The 22165-nt window shown below is 36.1% G+C and overlaps 1 protein-coding gene and 1 pseudogene across 1 annotated transcript in view; both read left to right on the forward strand.

Annotated features, from left to right (window-relative positions):
- SORCS3 (sortilin related VPS10 domain containing receptor 3) overlaps nucleotides 1-22165 on the forward strand; it is a 694559-nt gene that overhangs the window by 649585 nt on the left and 22809 nt on the right. The window contains 3 exon segments of the mRNA XM_074284861.1: nucleotides 9607-9720; nucleotides 13416-13587; nucleotides 16392-16578. Coding sequence (XP_074140962.1) covers nucleotides 9607-9720; nucleotides 13416-13587; nucleotides 16392-16578 — 473 coding nt within the window.
- LOC141559314 (U4 spliceosomal RNA) lies at nucleotides 222-290 on the forward strand (annotated as a pseudogene).

Consider the following 22165-nt stretch of genomic DNA (forward strand, 5'->3'; position numbering starts at 1 on the left):
GGCTTTTTAGCATATCAGAATTTATAGATCTGGATGAGTGCAGTCCATCAAATTTGTAACCTGGGGCAGCTCTTTACTGAGACTACCATTGCTAGAAACATTTCCAAATATATTTCTTGGCAAATGGCGTTTTATTTGGCAGGTTTATGTAGCATATCCCAATTAGTTGGATTCTTTCCTTAGGAAGGAAGGATGAGCTTATGACATGGAAAGAGAATTGGAGCTTTGCACAGGGGCAATAGCATAGCCAATGAAGTTTATCTGAGGATTGATTATTGCTAATTTGAAAGAGCATTGGGCATAACATTCAAATAAAAGCAGGGTTGGCATATGATATCTGCCATTTATTCACAATGGGACCATGGGTGATCACTTCTCTTTCATAAATAAACTGAAGCAGGGATAAATTAGACGATCTTTAAGGTCCTTTCTAGTTTTAGCGTTCTATGGCCAGTGAGTCATAAAATAAAACGCGTATTATTATTTTTTAAGTATATCTTGTTTTGATCACGTCGTATCAAACTGCTTAGTCTTTTACCTTATTCACCAAAAGTGACTATAAATAACTTTTAGCTATTTCAAAAAATCAAACACACTCTCATGCCACCACTAAACAAATTCAAAAGAATATGTCCCAAGTTCAGAGGACCTCTGCTAGGGAGAAGTTACTAAAAATTTTTTATTAAGTGACAGCCACATTAGAATAATTTTACCATCCTGCCTTTCCTCAATAGCACCAGTTTAGAGGATAAATACTAGTCTGTTCAAATAAATGCATATACACACATGCATTCACACACATACTTATGGACATACACACTAGAAAGTAACTTCATTTCTCAAGTTTAGATTAGTTTTCTATGAAACATAAGGGTTCTACTAAATGTTACCTAGGTCCCTTCTCATTTTAATCATTTTAAATTTAAAGGAGTAGTTAGATGAAATGAAGGTACTCTTATATTAGAAGAAGCAGCACCATTTAGAAATAACATAATAGAAATGATCAGAGGATAAGTTTAAGTAATGTTTAACTAGAATATTTTTTTTTTGCCATAAGGAATTTTCAGACATGGAAAACTGAATAATAATAGTCCCTTATGACTCCTTCTCCTTTAGAATTAAGATGTATCAGTTGAAAGAATTGGAGATTTTTAGTCTAAGAAAGAGTTGACTGTTGGGGAACATAATTGTGATCCTAAAATATCTCAAGGGCTGTCATGTGGAAGATAGATTCAGCATATCCTGTTTGTCTCTAAGGGACAGATGTAGAACTAATTGATAGACATTATTTTGGCTCAATATAAGAAGGCAAACTAGCAGTGGAATAGGTTGCTTCATGAGGTAATGAGTTCTGTATCATGAGAGGTGTTACAGCAGAAGATGGATATCAAGTTGAAGTTTTTGAAAAGAGCTTTCTTGTTTTGGGTAGAGTGTGAATTGAGTGATCTCTGGTTGTCTTTTAGCTTGGTGGGTCCATAAGCCATATTATACCAGTCTCTCCCAAAAGAGAATCGTTAACTTCTACCTCTGAAACACCTAGCTGAGAACAATAATGTTGAATTAGGCATACCAGGTTTAAAAAAAAAAAAAAAAGCATAGTTTAATTCAGGTGTTCTAGTTCTTAATTGTGCCATGAGCAATCTGGTGAAACCTGTGGATACCTTCTTTAAATAAAGTTTTCAAATGCATAAAATTAAATACATAAAGACAGTACAAAGAAACCAACTATATCAAAATACACTGTGTGAGACACACAGACATATGCCCACAAATACAATGTATATATAACACACACACATATATATATATATACACACATATACATATACAAGAGATATGATATATATATATATAATGCATATATACATATGCACAAAACAAATACATGTTTATATACACATGCACATGTGTATATGTGTGTAATTTGTGTGTATATATTTATGTATGTGAGTACATTGTGTATGCATGCATATGTGTCATATTTACATACATATATGTACATTTGGGTATATATCATATTTGTATGCAGTCATATATGCACACATATATAATACACACAGTGTATACACTGCATACATGTTTATACTTATATACATACAGTTTTACTTAAATTATGTAGACACACAAATTCATAGATTCAATGTTAAGAATCCTTGCTTTAGTGAAAAGAATACTATTTTAACCAATTAGTAACTTCCTGACACCACAGTTAATGACAATTGATTAGGAAATAGTAGAGCAAGTAATTGTGTTGGGATAGAATTATAGATCTACTTTCTTGACAGAAAGTGAAAGAAACCTGTTCCCTCCCCGTTAGAAACATTCAGCCTTACAGGATATGCTGTGATATGACTGCTCTGTATTCTTGTTGTAGGCCTAGGGCTGCTTCTGATTCTTGCTGTGGGACTATGGATTCCAGTCTTTTCCCTCTCTGGGCTCTCTTTCTTTACATATAAAAGGAAGGTGTTAGTTCAAGGGTCCCTCCAGCTCTGCCATCTGTTGTGGAAATTTAGTTATTTCTCTGATCCAAAGACAGATCATTTCTAGATGAATGGCACAGTCAGTGTTAAGTCTTGGAGACAGAGGCAAAGGGCAATAAATAAATAAATGATAATGTCCTAGTTTAGTGGGGCAGATGAGACTTTTTAGCATGAGGTTGAGAGGTGCAATCAGAATTCTCCCTCTCCCCCATCCCTCATCTCTTTAAATGCACAAATTTTATAGATGCTCAGAAACACTTGATAGAGAAATGCTGTGATCTCTCACTTCTTTCCTAGTGCCTTCCAAAGTGGATATCAGAAATCAGTAACACTTTTGCATAAATATTGAAGTTTCCACTTAATGGCACCATAAATCCACTTACTTCAAGGTCATTGTGAAGAACCTCTTTTCAGCAAGCCTCCAACACATCTCTAGCCTGAGGAAGAGCAGCCTGGGGTAGTGGAGAGTGAAACCTCTTCCAGACACAAGTTTGACAGAGACATATGAGCAGTCGCCAAGGAGGGGAGTACTTCTGGCTTGCTCTGAATCCAATGAGGGCTCTCAGGCAGAACTAGTCCGACCATGAAGATAGAGTGCAGCTTATAGTGTGCCTTTTCACAATATCGTCTGTCTCATCAGGACTTCTGCCCTTTGGGTGCAGGTCAACAAGATAATCTTAGGACCACCTAAGGGTGAGGGAAAGAAACAGGGAGGGCTGTATTTGAAAGGAGAAAATCCTCAATTTGAATTCCACTTGAGAAACATCTTAGTTGTGACTCTGGACAAGTCACAGTAACCTGAGTTTCCTCTTCTTAAATGGGGATAATAACCTTCACTGGATGGTTGTAAGGCTCAACTGGCATAAAATATATAAAGTGTTATGTAAACCTCAAACTAGTCTGCACATGTTAGCCATTACTATTTTTATTGTTATTACAATTTTTATCAAAAGGTCACAGTTTTATCCATTCTTTCCCAGGTACCACAGTGGGAGAGCTCTCAAATCCAATGAGCCATCAAATCCATGTCATTTAGTAAATGCCCTGGGATGGAAGGATTTACAAAAGCAAAGGATTAAGCAGCAAGTATTTACTGATCTACTTCTTAGATCTGATCCAAAACTTAGTACTAGAACTAGCAGTATAATTGAGGAGAGAAGAGGCACACAAACACAAATAAGAAAACAAGAAGGAATTTAAGAAAGTGTGAATAATTAAGCATTAAGTTGGGTGATACATTTTATAAGTGGTGTAGAAGTTTAGAAAAGGAGGATCAATAAAGGCTGGGAAACCAGTGAAGGCTTTATGGAGGGAATAGGACTTTAGCTGATAGATAGGATTTGGTAGAGGAGAAAGTAGGAAGGAATGAGCATAGAATATCTGTGAGCCAGCAAAGGAACTAAAAGTGTAGGAAATAAAATTAGATGTGTTAGTGTGGAGAGAAATTATAGGAATTCTTAAAAGAAATCTTAAATAGACCTGTCCTTTGCCTTCTAGGAATTTTTACAAAAAGAGTATTGGAAATGAAGGAGCCATTATCAGTATCTGGTTTGACTGGAGACTTGGAGAAAATTGCCTTCTCTTAAACAATTATGGCCTTACCTTAGGACTTCTGATTTGGACAAAGAAAAACCTGCAAAGCTGATATTTTCATATGTTTGTACAACTTCTTGAAATGGTGAAAATCAAGCTTAATCAATAAATGCTTATTATGCATCTATTGTTTTCCAGGTGCTGTACTTAAGGATACAAAGAAAGGCAAAAAGTAGTGGCTCCTTTTGTAGTGCCAGAGAAAGTGAGACAAGATAGAGAGTTTTTTAATATTTTTATTTGGATTTTGAGAGGAAGAGATTGTGCTGGGGGCATGTTGCCCCCAGGGCTGATGTCCAAAGCATCCAGCAGTAAATGTGAGTTCTCAATGACATATATAGCTCTTAGCTCAGGTTGCTAAACAAAGGTGGGGAGGAGGGAAGTCCAAACTGGTGAGCTGGAATCTCCAGGCAGGGACCATCATTCTGGTTCTGACAGGTTGGGGGGGGGGAGGGTAGGAGCATAAATTCTTACAAGCTGGGAGTTAAGTAGGACATCTGGAGTCCTATGTTTTGAAATGTCAGATCTCCACAGCCCTAATCATCTCAGTTCTAATGGGCAGAAAAGAAGGGTGGCAATCAGGGAAACTGAGGCAGGACAATTTAGGGAAACTAAATCAGGACAATAAAAGGGAACTGTGGCACAGCACTTCCAAGATGCTTACAGTCTGATAGAGGAGACCACATACAAATAACTATGTGCAAACTGGAAAAATCAAAGAAAATTAAGAAAGAGAAGGCCCCACAAATAAGAGCACCAGGAAAAAACTGACTATAGAAGGTGGATTTTTAGCTAGAAATGAAGAGGAAAAGTTTTTCAGGAGTGGGAGATAGCCAGTGAAAATGAACAGCATTGCTGGATGCTTTTGAATTCTCTTCTTGTTCCCTACTTTCTGCTTATGCATGGACAAAAGACCAGAGACCAGTCTTCCATAGCCCTGTCTTGGTCCAGGGATTCAGGGTTAAGCTGGAGGCAGTATGACTGCTAAAAATACTAGGTATGCATCAAGTTTTGGACTTGTAGTCAGAAAAACTTATCGGTGTGATCCTAGGCAAGTCATTAACCTTTCCATTAACCTTAGTTTCCTTATCTGTTAAAATGAGAAAGATAAGAGTCTGCGGCCCTGGGACTTTTGTGTGGGCTAAAAGTAATAATATGTGCAAAGCACTTTGCAAAACAAAGTACAATGTAAATGCTAATTGTTATCTCTAGAATATAATCCCAAGGGCCTGGGGGAGCCCCTCCTATCCTCTCTGTCCTATGTATCCCTGAGAATTGGATGATAGCTGTGGTTTAGTGGACTCCTGGGATCCAGAGCCCAAAAGCTGTCACTACCTTCCACAATTCCTCTATTAGTTTTGTGACTCTAGCCTTCCTTCTTAAATGAGCTGATTCTTGGACTTAGGAAGGTGATGGCTAAGTTTATTCACTGAGGGTTATCATGGTATTTCTCTCTTCTAATATTTAGGAGTTTGACAGCTCAGAGAAATGTAGCCAAACTGTTTCCTGGCTGATTTCTCTGTATGTTTGCAGTGTCATTGGGCCACGGAGCTTGAGAGTGCTAAGCAACTTCTTTGTGGGTTTTTCCTCCTTGATCCTCATGATTGACTTTGTCTGAAAAGCACCTTTCCCCTGGAAGCAACCAGCCCTTTTTTTTTTTTTTTTTTCACCTAAATCATGAAAACCCCAAGGCTGTGAAGAGAAGTTGAGAAGCTCCATAAGATTTTAATATACATTTAACTCCAATTAATGAAGAAGTCCACAGCTTGGGGGCCCCTAGTGATGTTTTCCTTAATGTTATTAAATATTAATGAGACTTATTTCCCTCTTTGGGGCAAAGCATTGGGCCTCATGCACATTTTTAATTACTGAGTTCCTAACTGGTATATTTTACTGCACAGAGCCAAAGTGCTGAAGATGAACATTTCAGAGTAAAATGGAGAACATTAAGAAATCTCTCTCCTTCCCAAGCAATGGTAGACACCTTCTAAAGAATATTAATTGTACTTAAAGTCAACAGAAACTTAGGGTATTTCAATCCAACCTACCCATGGAACTTTGTGGGTGCCAGCCACTCCCAAGTTCCTGATATTTCCACAGATAAGTCCAAGAGCAAATATTCTAAGCATGTGCAAGTTCATGATTCGTAATGGTCTAGTATTCATTCCACAGTAACTAAGTAGAATGAAAATCCTCTAGTGGAAAGTGAGAAAGGTTGGTGAAAGATTTCTTCAGTTCTCACCACTCAGAGTGGTGAGTTCTCTACCTACTGCACAAATGCAATTTCTACATTGCTTTGAAGGCCTAGATAAATAAATCCCTTACTTCTTCATGCTACTATTCACAACTGTTCCATGTTGTATTGATTTATTCTGTTTCTCTAGAATGACAATATATTTTCTGAATCAAGTTATTCCCAAGACTGATTACATCCTATCTTATATTTCTCCAAAAAAAGTATAAGCTTTCTAAGGAAAACTTTAGCTTTATCTCTTTCTTTCTTCTGTGCATGATAATATTTAAGATCCTGCTGGGCACCCACTTGATATTAGATAAATGCTTATCTGCTTCCCCTTCCCAATTTAATTCCTCCTCTCCAATCCCTGCTTTTTGGGGTAATATTTGGCAATTTATTTTAATAGTATTTTATTTTTCCAAATACATGCAAAGATAGTTTTCAACATATACCTTTACAGAACCTTGTATTTCAAATTTTTCTCCTTCTTTCCCTTCCCCCTCCCCAAGACAGGAAACAATTCTATATAGGTTAAATGTGCAATTCTTCTAAACTTATCTTATTCATCACTCTGTGCAAGAAAAATCAAATCAAAAGGAAAAAAAAAGAGAAAAAAACTTTTTTTAAAAAGTGATCATATTCATTAAAATTTAAAGGACGAACATAAGTATTAGTTGACAAATAACTTATTTTACAAAATCTCAAGGGTTAAAAACTCAATACAAGATTCCTGTGAAAAGACATGAAGTATTTGAAAATCTGAAGGGCCAGAATTGGATCTGTAAGACTTCTTGGTCATGTTGTAAAAGTAATGAAAGGGCACCTCAGAGGGTCTGTTTCAGGGACTGCTTGTTTTGGAACCACCTAAGTCTAAAAGATTGAGAGTAAACAACACCTGCAAGAATCTTTTCTGGGACCTCCAGGCCATTTCAATTATATATTCATATATAGAACTTACAGGCTTGTCAGGATATATGGAGCCATCAGGATGAATGGAACCTATACAGATTTTCATTATTTTTCTTTTTTAATAGTACAAAACACTTCCCCTGCCCATTTGTAAACAAAGCCTCCTCCTCAAGTTTTATTCCCTGGAAAGAGTTAACTACACTATGTAATTTTGTCATTGAGAATGGTAGTATATCATTTTTCACTTTTATTGTTTAACTTTTGCTATGCAAAAGAAAACAAATATATGTATATTTATATATGATAAAATTGACAAGCTGATTAATGGATAGATAGATAGACAGACAAATAGACAAAGGAATAAAGGAAAATAGAGAACTATAGCAGATAACCCTTGTCTTAGAATGGGGAGAGTCATGATCTCTCTTGAGAAAACAACGACTAGTACTTGCTTTACCATTAATCATGATCAGAACCCTGGGATCCCCTTCCTCCACCCCCATGAGAACTTAGTTTGTACCTCCTGTGAGCCACTTATCACATTTTATTTTGTAATGCAGTTATATGTGTACATGTCTTATCTCTCCTACTTGAGGGATGATGTCTCATTCATCTTTCTAATCCTCATAGCTCCTGGCATAGGGCTTTGGCTGTTTACTAAATGAATGAGGGAGTGGATGAATGAATGAGTAGTTGAATGAGTGGAAGAGTGAATGAATCTTGACAGGAGAGTAAGAGGGCAGACTGGATAAGGATGGGAAGGTACTCTCCTGGGAGAGGACTATTTCCCCATAGACACTCTGGAAAGTTGTTTCACTGACAAAGAGATAATGAAGGAAGAACCTAGGTTCATATGGCATAGCCTCTGGCTATTCAGTAAACCATTCTGGGTTTTGCTTGTGAATAATGTCTACACCAGCCAGAGATTGAACAAACAGTAAGTCTAGGTCAAGAAACACAATCTCCTCTTCTCTCTCCTGTACTTTCTTAAGATCTTTCAATTTTCTTCACCTGGCTTATTAAGAGTCCTATAAAAGTGTGAGGAACTACAATCATTGGGAAACTTTGTGGTTCCCAGGCAAGAACTTCAGGCTTTTGGAGAACTTCCCTATTTATATACCTGTTGGTTGGGACGACAAAAGGAGCAGATGTTTATTCAGTTTATTCCTCACTACCTTGACATCTCTTCTCCATCTTGATATGGCAAAGATTTTCTCTCATGTATTTCTTCAGACAGCTGAAAACTTGATTTGGTGCTTAAAAGTGAGAAAGAAGGAGGAAGGGCCTGTCACTGACAGGACCAGTTTGAATGATTGTGTGGATACACACATGCATATGGTATGTGACTAAAATTGACAACATTTTAAAACAAAGACTAGGGCTTAGGCATTGCATTTCTTGGGAGACTCTGCAATATTCCAATGATGGGAATTCTTTACAAATAGCCTTTCCAGCTGAACGTGGCATAGAGGAAAATTCATCTCATTGCCCAATGGGCATGTTATGTTCTGGGTAAAAACCTTAGCCAACTCACATATATATTTTACTCCTGATTCTTAGCACTGAAAGAACTTTAGCTATTCTGGTGATAAGGACTTTTTTTTAAACCTCCAGTGATATTAAAATAATGTATCACTAACTTTTAGTTAGTGTCTTTATGCATTTATGTGTTATATATTTCCAGTGGCATTTATATCCTGCATATATGTGTGTTTACATATCTATATATGTATGCACATATGTACATGTGTTTTTATACATACAGAAATATCTGAAATATGAATATAGAATGTTTAGACACGAGAAATACCCTAAAAATTATCTTTTACATTTGACAAAACTGAAGTCCTTTCTGAAAGTTAAATTAGTGGTCTAAGTTTGTTCACATATATTTGAGGTCCTGTTGATCTGATGCCAATCCTCATTAAACTCTATTTGAGAATGTGTGTTCATGCTTCAGGCAGAATTTAGATTGTTTTAAGGGTCCTGTTTAATTCTAACTCTAGCATATGATTAAATGTATAAATGTATGTGTGTAAGTATGTAGCTCCATGAAAACATGGATAAGTTATATTCATGAGTATATTCCCCATCTATATAGGGTCTTCTGTTAATAAAGCTTTAGCAAACTTCAAATAATATTTATCATCTATCTGTCAATGCATACACATATGTATATTATGTATATGTGTGTATGTATAATAATATTAACAAAAACATTTATATCACATTTACTATGTGTCAAGTACTGTACTAAGCACTTTGCAATTATTACTTAATTTGACCTTCACATCCATCCTAGGAGTTAGATATATATGGATATGTGTATGTATATGAATAGACATCCACATTCACATCCCATTATGAAACATTTGCTTCCTATTCCTGCAGTGATTATGGTTATGAGAGACATGGAGATAATCAGTGCATCCCTGCTTTCTGGTATAATCCATCATCTCCATCAAAGGATTGCAGCCTTGGGCAGAGCTACCTCAACAGTACTGGGTAAGTTCTGAGGCTGCTCGCCTCTGACTTTCTTCTGGGTTTTGCCTAACTTGAAACAAAACAGGTTGAGCTGCAGCTGTAATAAGAGGAACATATGTTTAGGACTTGTTAGGAAGAGACTGCTGAGCTAAGTTGTGCAGATCTGTTCCTTAATATTCTTTAAGAACATAAGAGACACCCAAGCAGCCAGATTGTTTATAATAACATGTTAGCAGCAAGGAGTAGAGGAAGTGATTTTGGGGCAGTATTTTCATTCAGGTGATCAAACTGACCAGTATCCTATTTTGGTGACTTTGTAACAATTGGCTGTACATGGTGGAATTGGTGCCATCAAGTCAGACTATTTCAACTCTCTTTGGCAAAGACCACTGATTGATTCATTTTTGGAATCTCAGACAAAGAAAATGGTTGTATGTGACATGCAGGTATTGTGGGTTAGATAAATGTGTCTTAGGATTCTAGCTAAGAAGGTCTTGGAAATCCAGTATTTGGATGCTTTCTAGAATTCTCAAATTATGTGTGCACATGTGTGTATATCTAGTGTCATTTGCATCTTTCTCTCTGTTCTTCTGTTAATGATTCTATCAAGAGCTTAAACAATTAACTTGGAGGTTTATTCTCTCTACTGAACTTTCCTCCTTGACCCGCAGAAGACCTGCCAAATAGTCAAGGGAGCTGAACATGTCAACAATGAGCTGGGAGTTATGAGTCCAGTTTTCCAATTTCAACTTTGTTCTTTTACAAACTCTGTGATTTCCAACAAGTTACTTGGTTTTCTGTACCTTAAGTAACTCAGATTTATAGTAGTGTGAATATCACCTACTCCTATCTGGAAGGGGGAATGGGGCTTAAAGAAAAAAAGAGGTTTGAGCTATTCTGTAAAACAACAAATCTGAGTCAAAGCTTGACAGTGCTTTGGTCCGTCCAGGGCTGCTCCTGGAGTTTGAGCTCTGGTTTATCAACACTTGGAATTTGGGTTTTCACTGACAGAGAAGTGCTGAGAGTGGTTAGATTGTCAGCCTGTGATACAGTTTATGGAGTTGGGAAAGAGTGTTATATGGGGCTACCTGAAAGGCAGTGGTTGGCAATGGGCAACTCTCATACATACACACAAAAAAATGTTTTATTTACTGTGTCCTGATCTCTGTCAGAGAAAGATCAAGTTATAAATTCCAGCCACATTTATAGATTGACACCAATTTAAACTAATCTAATTTAGTCAAGTATTGACCTTATAGGATTAAAAACAAGAAAGACCTTAGAGATCATCATGTGCATACCCCCTTCTCTTTTCCTGCATGAGGAAATTGAGATCCAGAGTTGGGAAAAGACTTGTTAAAAGTGACATAAATTGATATGACTACACTGTTTCACAATGCTTCATGATAACCAAATCCCTCCATATCACAAAATTTTACTCTGATGCCAGTTGGCCAATCATAGAAGTGACTAAAATTAAGTTTATTCTTACTGTTTTTAAAAAATAAAATGTCACAACCATCATAAATATATATATATATATATATATATATATATATATATATATATATATTATCAGAGTTATCTATAAAAAAGCAAACACTTTTCAAAGCTTTTATGTCTAAATTTTGGCTTCTTGGGAATCTATTAAAGATGTTGCTTGAATGAACCTCCATGTCCTCTGTACCATTTCATTACTCTGTGTGTAGACTGAGACATTCCTCTATATTCCAAGGATCTAACTTTGCAATTAAATACTTAAGGGAGAACTTATTTTTTTTACAGAAAGACTAATCACATAATGACTATGAATAGCAGGCATCAATCTCTACCCAACTTGCACTTGAATATTACTCCATATTAACTCCATAACAAAAAATTAGGATTTAATGGAGGGAAGTCTACTGAGGCAGAAAGACTTGATGCTCAATGGCCATTTGATGATTCTTCCTAAATGAAGACATGCTATCTTAAGATAGTCATGGTAAATCAGTAGAATGGGTTTTCATTTATTCAAGTTTGATTTTGTAATCAGTAGAATGAGCTTCATCTATTCATGTTTGATTTTTAAAAGGGAAAGGAGGGCAATGTAATCAGTAGAATGGGTTTTCATCTGTTCAAATTTGAGTTTTAAAAGTGGAGAGGAGGGCAGTGTGTACAAATTCTTTGTAATATGAAGTGTGCCTGCTCTTTGAAAAGGCTTTATTCCTTTCTCTTCTTTCTAGCCTTGTTATCTCAGATTCTAGTTATAGACTCTGTCATTAGAATCCATGTGCTAAGTATTGTTGAGTTAATTAGTCTTACTTAAGTCTCAGGATGCATTTCATTTTTTGTCTCCCTGAATCCTCTGGATGTCCTTTGAGTGAGGATCATTTGAATAGTTATAACAAATTAATTATCCCCGACATACACAAAGGAAGAGCCTGGGTCTCTTTTAAGTAATCATCATCCTAAGTTAAACCCATTACAATCCTACCTTACAGACAGATATATATCAGTGGCCAGTATCAATAATTCATGTCAGGCTATTCAGAAAAAAAAGAAAAAAAAGTAAACAATATGTTTACTTACACAATAAAGGATCACTTTCTGGACTGCAGCATGGCATTTTAATGTATTAATAATTACAGAAAACACTTAGTTATAGTATTAAAATGAAGTTGGACTTTCAATCAGTAAATATCTTAATTTCTATGTTCTAAGCACTGTGCTGAGTGCTGGGGAGCAAAAGAAAGTCCTTGTTCTCAAGGAACATATATTTTAATGAGGGAGATGACTCTTGCATTAATGAGAACATGCAAGTCACATATAGAGAAGAAGGAAGGGAACCTGAGAAAGAAGGCACTGAAAGTTGAGGATTGTCTTGGAAAGACTAACCACACAATGTTCCACTTGAGAGACAGGCAGTGTAATGTGGTGGGAAGAGCATTATTTGCTCTATCTTCTACTCCCAGCTCTACTGCTGATGTCCTAAATGATCTTGTACAAGACAATGTATAATGAGTCTCTTTGGGACTCAGCTTTGAAACACGGAGATTAGACTAGGGGTTTTCTGTTGTCCACCCCAATTCTGAGATCCCTTTGCTTCTCTTGTAACCTTGGAGGTTGTTCCAGTGAAACTTAATAGAGGGCTCCAATTCAAACTTCTGTTTAAAGTCTGTCAATCCCACTAAAAGGAAAATGAAATACTGAGGGTGGTGGCAGAGAGACTGCTATAAAATGCTATAAAACAACCTGATGACTCTGAAATGAGAGCTGTTAGAGGATAGAAGGGCTCCCCAGGAGCAAAAGAATGTTTTCTGTAATCTGAGGCAGAATCGGGCACAATAATTGGACCATGGTCCCTTTCTGCATAGGAAGGAGCAGGAGAAGGCCCTGGGGAATGAAGGCAGCTTATTCTCATCCCAAGAGCCCAACTTCCCAAGCATGATCCAGCCAGCAAGCTGCTTTCTACGTTCCATGTGATTCACACATTGATTTTCCTTTCTCAGTTCAGTAACATGAGCCACAGATCACCAGGTAGAATCAATCAATAACAATGTATATACCAGCTGCTTCTCCTTAGGATGAAGGATGGAGACTCCCTGTTGTTTGTTTAGCTTTATGAGGAAAGCTTGACCTCAGTTGCTATGAGAAGTCTCTTTTCTTTAAACACACAGACACAGACACACATAAATGTGAACCAAAAACCAAACCTGTCATGTCTATATCTCTAGGTACCGGAGAATTGTGTCTAACAACTGCACGGATGGGCTAAGGGAGAAATATACTGCTAAATCCCAGCAGTGCCCAGGCAAGGCTCCAAGGGGTCTTCATGTGGTGACTGTGGATGGGCGGCTGGTGGCTGAGCAAGGGCACAATGCTACCTTCGTCATCCTCATGGAGGAGGTAGGTTCCAAACATTGAGGTTGAAGCTGAGATACATTTCTGTTTGGGTGAGAGAGATACGGATCTGGTAGGTGCTGGGTACTAGCAGGATAGCCAAGCCTTGGTGACATGGCTGGAACTTTTGAGAGAAGAGAAAGTGGAAGGAATGGGGCAGTGAAAATATAAACTGATTTTGTGTCAGTTCAGCTGCATCAACTTGTTTCATGAGTGTCCCACTTTCCAGAGTTCTTTTTTGGGGACTGCTCTATGTACAGAATTTCTCTAACAGGTGATATATTCCAATTATAAGAAACATAAGTTTTCCTTTGTGTTACTTTGAGCTTACACAGCCCATTTTCTTTTCCTTACTCCAAACTTTAGCCTTCCTGAATGGATTCTCACATTCTGAAATACCTCTACATTATACTCTTTAAAGATGCAAGAATGGGGTTTGAAAGGTTGCTTTAGTAAAAATTCATTTTTAAAGATGATATAAAGTTTGTGTTTTAATTTTCCCTTCAGCAAATACATTTCATGTACATATTTCCCAGACTGGACAAAATGCCCATAGTCACTTCTGGACTAGGGGAATAGCCTTATTGATTATAATGAGCAATGATAATAATAATGATGATGACAATAACAATACATCAACTTACATTCTGTACTACTTTACAATCCATAAGCATTTTCTTTCCAACAATCCTGTGAAATTTGTAATCCAAATTTGTTATCCCCATTACCCTCATGAAAAAGCTGAGAATCAGTTGCCAACCTAGGACATAAAACCAAACATTTGGTCTCCCCATCCTATGCACTTTCTACTCCATATTATGTTGTCAATCTTGCCAGAATTTTATTTATACCAAGGTCATGGAAAATGTAAATGCCATTTGCTCTTATGGGGCCACATGTGGGATTTTTGATTTACAAAGTCCTAAAAATGTACATGCAAATTGCTCTGTGCTTTGGGATTCTTGGGAAGTGACCAAGCTTTCTCCAAAGACAGAGTGCTTTGGAAATCTTTAAAAGCAGACTTAACATGGGCTGGACTTTTGAGATGTATTATCTGAAACTGAGCAATTGGCATCTATCTCCCCTGTTCAGGCACTTGATTGAAAGAGTTAGGGACTTTGGATGAGGTCAGTATCCCATTTCCATTGGGGAGTTTTAAGGGCCAGTTCTCTGAAAGGTGACTTTTGAATGACTTGGTAAAGCCCTGATCTTATCCATTTGAAAAGTTGCCAGTTCATTCCACCTTAATTTATTTTCATAAACTCATAGATGACATTGTGTGGGGACTGAAAATCACCTTTCAGTAATTCATACATAACCAAGGCACTGCTGGAAGGGAAGCAGAATAGAGTATGGGACTCATAATCATTCTGTAGAAAAAGTGTTCGATGCCATTGTTGAGGAATTTATTTTTCTCTTTTGCTCCACCTCTTTCCATAAAGATTATAAATGGAGTATGTAGCATTTGTGCCGAGGCAGGAGAGAGAAACTTTTTGATTTTGGTCTCTCTCCCTCAGATCATTTGATAATTGGTATTCCTGATGTTTAAAACTCTCTAGAATTCACAGATTCAAAAGGAAGCAAAGTGGTATTAGCCTGAAGGAAATTTGGTAGAATGTGTGCTACATTTGCAACTAGGAGAAAACTTGGTTCATATCCTAACTCTGACACTTGTGGTCCTCAGCAAGTGAGTCTCAGTTTCTACATCTCTTAAATGGGGATAATAAAACCTGCAATACCCACCTCACAATTGTATTGTGAAAATCAAATGAGATAATGTCTCTAAAGTTCTTTATAAACCTTGTAAATATTAGCTATCACCCATCTGTCTGAACAAGAAAGGAATAAAGCATCTGGAACAAGGAACCAACCCATATTTCTACCCAGTGGTTGTCCATAGCTCCTGGAAAGAGTTTTTTTGGTTTCAGATGCTGAGAGTTTTGTTTCCAAGAACAGGTCTTCAAGACCTTCTTTGAGTTTCAATTTTTTAAAAAATCTTTAACATGAGAGTAATGAACTAGATGAATTCTAAAACTTCCTCCCCATCTCTAAAAACTATGGTGCTGAAGAAGATCCTTGGAGAAGTCATGGTTTGTCCTGCCATTGTCCTCATCTACCCTGTAGATTGAGTGCTTAGTAGCAGATTCCCTACAGAAGCTATGCTATATGGAAGGTAGGGTAAAGAGTTGTCATCGTCATTGTCATTGTAGAGTCCTGTGGAAGTAAAGGAAATTAGATTGTCAGCAGAGATTTAAATTCCAGGGTTTTTTCCCACCATTTTTCCCATCACGGACATCCTGATCAGTCTCCCCCTGCCTTTCTGCCCATCTCTGCTTTTCCACTATTTGTATATGAACATAAATTGGACATAGGTGTGTGAGGAAGTCATTTATCTTCTTTGAGACTCAATTTGTTCATCTTTCAGATGGGAATGATAATAATTACCTACCTATTCTATAGAAGAATTATGAGAATCAAATGAGATGAGATGATATCTATAAAGCACTTTGTAAGAGTGAAGTGCTATAAAAATCCATTCAGTCATGTTTTTTGCCCTGTGATAATAATGGGAGACAATATGCTACAAATGGAAAAGAAGCCCAGCATGGTGTTTTAAATCCTGGTTCTGATCTTTGTGTATGACCATTGACAAGTCATCTCACCCCCTAATGTCCTAAGAGCAGTCCAGAGTAACTGCTGAGGGGTTGTTTCCTAAATGCTCACCTTGTCCAATTTAAACTGGAGGAGGATACATAAATAATTAAAGCCTAAATTACTTCTTCAACTTGGGGCAATGTTTCCTCCTGCAGGGCGATCTCCAAAGGACGAACATCCAGCTGGACTTTGGAGATGGGATTGCTGTGTCCTATGCTAACTTCAGCCCCATTGAAGATGGCATCAAGCATGTGTACAAGAGTGCAGGGATCTTCCAAGTGACAGCTTACGCGGAGAACCACTTGGGCTCAGATACTGCTGTCCTCTTCCTACATGTGGTTTGTAAGTAGGTGAACAAATACAGCTCCCTCAGAACTTTCCCACCTCCCCTGCTACGTCCCTTGCCTCTGGTTCAAAGCTGGGGTGGGGGGAAGGGATAGGACTGAACCTTGCAGCTTACAGGTAAGGGGTGGATTTGGCTGAATACTAGCACTCCAATGGAGAGTAAATCATTTCTGGATTTCACAAATATCAGGCTTCTGTATTGATCATCCCTTTTCTATTTCCATCATGTTGTGTTAGAATTAGAAATTAGTGTTATTATAGTAACACTGTAATTCTTCAGGTCCCTTTGGAGAAGGTCATTTTAGGAAGTCACCTTATTTTTTTTTTCCTTCTGATTTTTGAGGGTTTATACCTAAAACTTTCTTTGGAAAATTAACTATTAGCTTGGAAATGATTCAAAGCCGTATCTCACTCTTCTCTGCACTGTTACACTGAGAATACTGGATGGAATTTAACCTTTTCTTGGAGACTCTAGAGGCATCATTAGACCATTGATTTCTGCTTTTCAGTGATGCCTTCAGAGGCTGATGGTGGTTGTGAGAAGACTGTTTACCCCTGCAATAAATGGCTTCAGACTTCGGATCCTTTTTTTTTTTTTTTTCCTTTTTATTGTTTTTCTCTGTGTGTGGATAAATATACATGATATATATTTATGTATGTGTACATATATGAGAGGCAACATTCTCTCAGCAGGAAATAATACTGGCCATGGAGTTGGGAAGGTCCTGGAGTTTAACCCTAATTATGATCTCTGTTAGCCATGTGACTATTGTCAAGTCACTCAACTTCCAAGAATCTCACTGACCACCACTTTAAAAACAATAAAAAGGGGATGATCATATCTGTACTAGGTGGTGAGCTATGCATATGTGTTTGTAGGTATATATATATATATATATATATATATATATATATATATATATATATATATATATATATATATATATATATATATATATACAGACATAAATGATTATATATATTACATAGGCATATATGTCTTATAGAGGCATATTACATAGATATTACATAGAGATATAGATATAATATATACATGTACATATATATATATGATGACCCAAAAACCTGAATAGAGTTTTAAGCTTTAATAACTTCAGAAGTACATATATAACAAATTTACCAAAGATCACCTAAAATTTTCATTACTGTTAATTCCATTTATGCTAATCTAATTTTTTGAATTTTGAATGATACATTTTTAATTTTAAATTTAAGAAGATGTGACATGTGTTGTGTGTCTCAGACTTATGGACTGGTAGAAAGAAGGTTCTTTTGCTTGGTCACCTTAGTCATGTACTTTGTCTTCATTAGATTGTTTCTTATGAGGTCACATCAAAACTGTTGTGTATTCATTAAAAGCTCATCCTTTAGATGATCTTAAAGCTAAGATTACAAATGCTGTGCACTCAGTCACTGAACAGAAAGCTGATGAAACTTTTCACAGTGGACTAGAGCAATGTATAAAACAGGATGATGGATATATTGAGTTTTCATAAGAAGCTTATCAATACTTTAAAAATTTAATAATTTATTTCACAAATATCTTTGTAAATTTGTGGCATCTATACTTTTGAACTTATTAAAGCTGAAAAACACACTAAACTTTTGGTAAATCTTATATACATGTATATGTATATGTGTATGTATATGTATGTATTGGTATATACACATACTATTATTCCACTTTCAGTGACATCTCCACCATTCTACCTTTCAGGAACATCATTTAATCTTTTACTTTCTCTTTATTCATTTTCTCCTTGCTTCTATTCTATATAGGAGAAACCTTTACAAAATAGACTTTTTAGAACTATAGGTAAAATAAATATCAATAATCTCTGAATGAGGGCTGTAGGGAATATTTGATGAAGGAATATAACTTTTATCATATAGACAATTTTATATTTGTTTTTATTATTCATCAACCTTTTACGCTTTCTCCTTGGCTTTAAGCTGGATCACACAAAAAGGAGATCTCTAAAGAATAAAATTTCAGAAAATTAGCTGTTAATTGATTTTTGATAAGTTTGCTTCTAAGTATCTGCTTTTTCTGAAACTGTTTTGACTCTAACGCCAAATTCTATTTCAGGATCCAAGGGTATCCTCATCAGAACTGATGTCAAGAGAGACTTGAGGCCATAAATTAACCTAGACATTGAGAAATTAGCTAAAATTTCATGATATTTAACTTAAACTTTAATGACATGGCTATTTTGAAAAGATGTATTTCCCAATGATTTTCGTCTATTCCCCACATATGCCTCCACTAAACTCATGCATGTGTATGCACAGGGCCATATGTACACTTAGGCAACTGCCCCAAAACACTTTTTAAAGCATTGAACCGGATTTCCAACCATAATGACTAAATACAACATAAAAACAATATAAACTGTTATTTCTGTTAAAGTAGAAGAAAAACTTTAAAGGAGGAATTTTAAATGTTTAAACAGCTTTAACATTAAAAACTTAATTCTTATAGCCAAATTTATTTCAGGAGAAAATTCTGTCCCAACAAATGTAAGGAAACTTATAAATTCCTCTTAAGGTCCTGGGTTATTATCCTTTCTACTACAGCCAGCAAGATACATGACATAATATTTGAGATAGTCTCAAAGGAAACCTGGGTTAACATTTTGCCTTACTAGCTTACTAGCTATGCAAACTTGGGCAAGTTACCTAGTCTCTCCATCTGTAAAGTGATAGCAATAATAATGATGATATTTTTTCCTACCTACTTTATAAGGTCATTTTGAGAATCACATGAAATAATATATCAAAATAATTATAATTAAAACACTACATAAAATTTCAGGCATTATTATTTTAAATTGAATCTTGTTTCATATAAGGGATTAACTGAATTCAGAAAGCTTTTTTTGTTTCATAAACATTTGTAATATGTGTGTATGTTTTGTTGTTATTGGTCGGTCCTGCCCAGCTCTTCTTGACTCTATTTGAGGTTTTCTGGCAATGATTCTCGAGTGGTTGGCACTATTTTATAGATGAGGAAATTGAGGCAAGCAAGGTTAAGTGATTTCTCAAGAGCTGCACAACTAGTAAGTGTCTGAGGCTAGGTTTGAACTCAGATCTTCCTGACCTCATGCCTGATGCTCTATCCATCTCACCATGTATATACACACGTGTTTATAGACATACATATAAATGCACAATATAATGTACATATATATATATTTATACATTATATGCAATATGTATAAAAAGAGTATATAAGTGTTATCAACAATATTGTAATGCACATACATATATACATATATTTTTACATCATATGCAGTATATATGCAATATATTGATCATATGATAATCGATACATGTGCATAGATACATGCATGTACATTATACATATATATTTATACTTTGTATGCAATATGTATAAACAGAGTATATAAGTGATATTGATAATACTATAATGCACATACATATATAGTGCAATATACATATATTTATATACTATATGCAGTATATATACAGTATGTTAATGATATTGATAATAATGTACATGCATATACATATATACATGCATGCACACATATACTGTACATTTATATTTATACTTTGCATACAATATAAACACACAATATATAGACAATATTGACAATGCTATGCATACATTCATGCACACATACACTATGCATGTACATATTTTATACTTTTTTGCAATATACACACAATATAGAGACAGTATTGACAATTCCATAGATGCATATACATACATACATGCATGCAATATTTGCTGTACATATATATGTGTGTGTGTGTGTGTGTGTATAAATTTATACTTTCCATGCAATATACCCACAATATAGAGACAGTATAGACAATATACTGTCTTGTCTCTAGGTGCAGATACATGCATGCATGCACACTCATGCACAATTGTAAAAGCCCTTCCATCACTACACTTCCTTTGGGTGAGTTCTTATTTGTGGTCAGAAGTTTCTTAGTGGCAGTAGCCCGTCAGAAGTGAAGCTGGTTTATGCTGCAGGTTATATGCAAGAAGGAGGAAATGTTCCTTGAAAATTTTATCATGCTCATAATTCTCTCAAATCAATCATGGCTGCTTTTAACAGCCAGTTATTAGAGCGATAACTGCTCTTGGCCTCACCTTGGGCCATTAGCTAACAAAAGTAGTTGTTAGCTGCCCATAATAACCAATTTCTCGTGGATTATTGGATTTTATCAGAGGGAGCTCTGTTTGATGGTGAGAATTTTCAGGAGCTTGTCATTTTCATTTTTATCTGAATTGTTCTTTGCCCCCTTTTTATTTGCATACTTCTTAGCCTTCTCTAGCTTTGAGCTAAACTTGCGTTCTTCTTCATGCTGAAAGCATCCTTGCCTCATTCCTATTATTTGAGATTTTTTTTGCCTACATGAATCATATCATCCACCCACAAGAATGAGTTGTGTCAATCAGTATGGATCAGTCTCACTGATGACCAATGACTTCTGCTCTTGATGTGAATTTAGGAAAGTCCCTGTTAGTCATTTTGGACTAATCAACCCAGAGTAGCCAGCTAGCTTCTCAGGACAAGGGTGGACAAACCTAATGAAGGGTGAGCAGAGAAGATAAAACTAATGGAAATTCTCAGGGCCTCAGGCTATACTTCTTAGCTTCTTATCATTTAAAAAAAAAAAAGTTCTTCTCCATCCAATCAACAATAATGATTATGTCCCTATGAGAAAGAAGCTATAGACCCATTTAAAGTTGGGAAAATAGAACGTCCAAGATATTTCACGTAAGTCTTGGCCAGATTTAGGACTAAAAGCAGTCTCCTGAATTCTAATTCACATCTTTCTTTGAAGAATATTGCTTGAGATATGACAATAAATACAAACAATGAAGATTATTAGCCTAGAAAAGTTTTGGACACCCCAATATATATTGCCTAATCTAAGAGATGAGAATATCGTCCTTACTTTATAGATAAAAAATAATGTCTCTGCAACAGAACAGCTGCCACATGTTAACTTACTCTGAGATATGTGCATTAGAATGATATCATCATGGGAACTCTCCAACACCCCCTTCTCAACCCATTTCAGTCAAATCAAACCCTGCAACTGCAGAGCCTTGGAGAGTCTATCTAATATATCCTGAACAGAAGCATTAAGCATTTTAATTTAATTCAGCATAAAAATAAAACAAGATTGGGGAACATTCACCCAACTAAATGTAAAGCTGAAACATTTGCATTTTCCCACCTGCATCTTCCTGTCCTCATTTTATTTCCCAAATGCTCTAAATTAAAATTCTCCATTGGTATGCACTAGATGTGTTTCTGGCATTCTGATTATTTGTTGCCTTAAAACGTGCTGCTTGCTCACACCTGCTTTATGAATACAGTAAGGGATAGTTACTTCACTCATGTGTGACTTAATTCAAACTTGGGAATCCTGCTTGTATTTCTATTGTTAGTTGAAATCTCCCTTTGTCTACTAACAAAATCTCATCCACCAATTGGGACCCTGTAGGAGGACAGTGGACAAGAGGCCAATGGAGGAATGATAATGACTTGGAGGAGGATGACAATGAGAAAGTCCT

Source organism: Sminthopsis crassicaudata, chromosome 2, assembly GCF_048593235.1.
Source record: "Sminthopsis crassicaudata isolate SCR6 chromosome 2, ASM4859323v1, whole genome shotgun sequence".
NCBI lineage: Eukaryota > Metazoa > Chordata > Mammalia > Dasyuromorphia > Dasyuridae > Sminthopsis > Sminthopsis crassicaudata.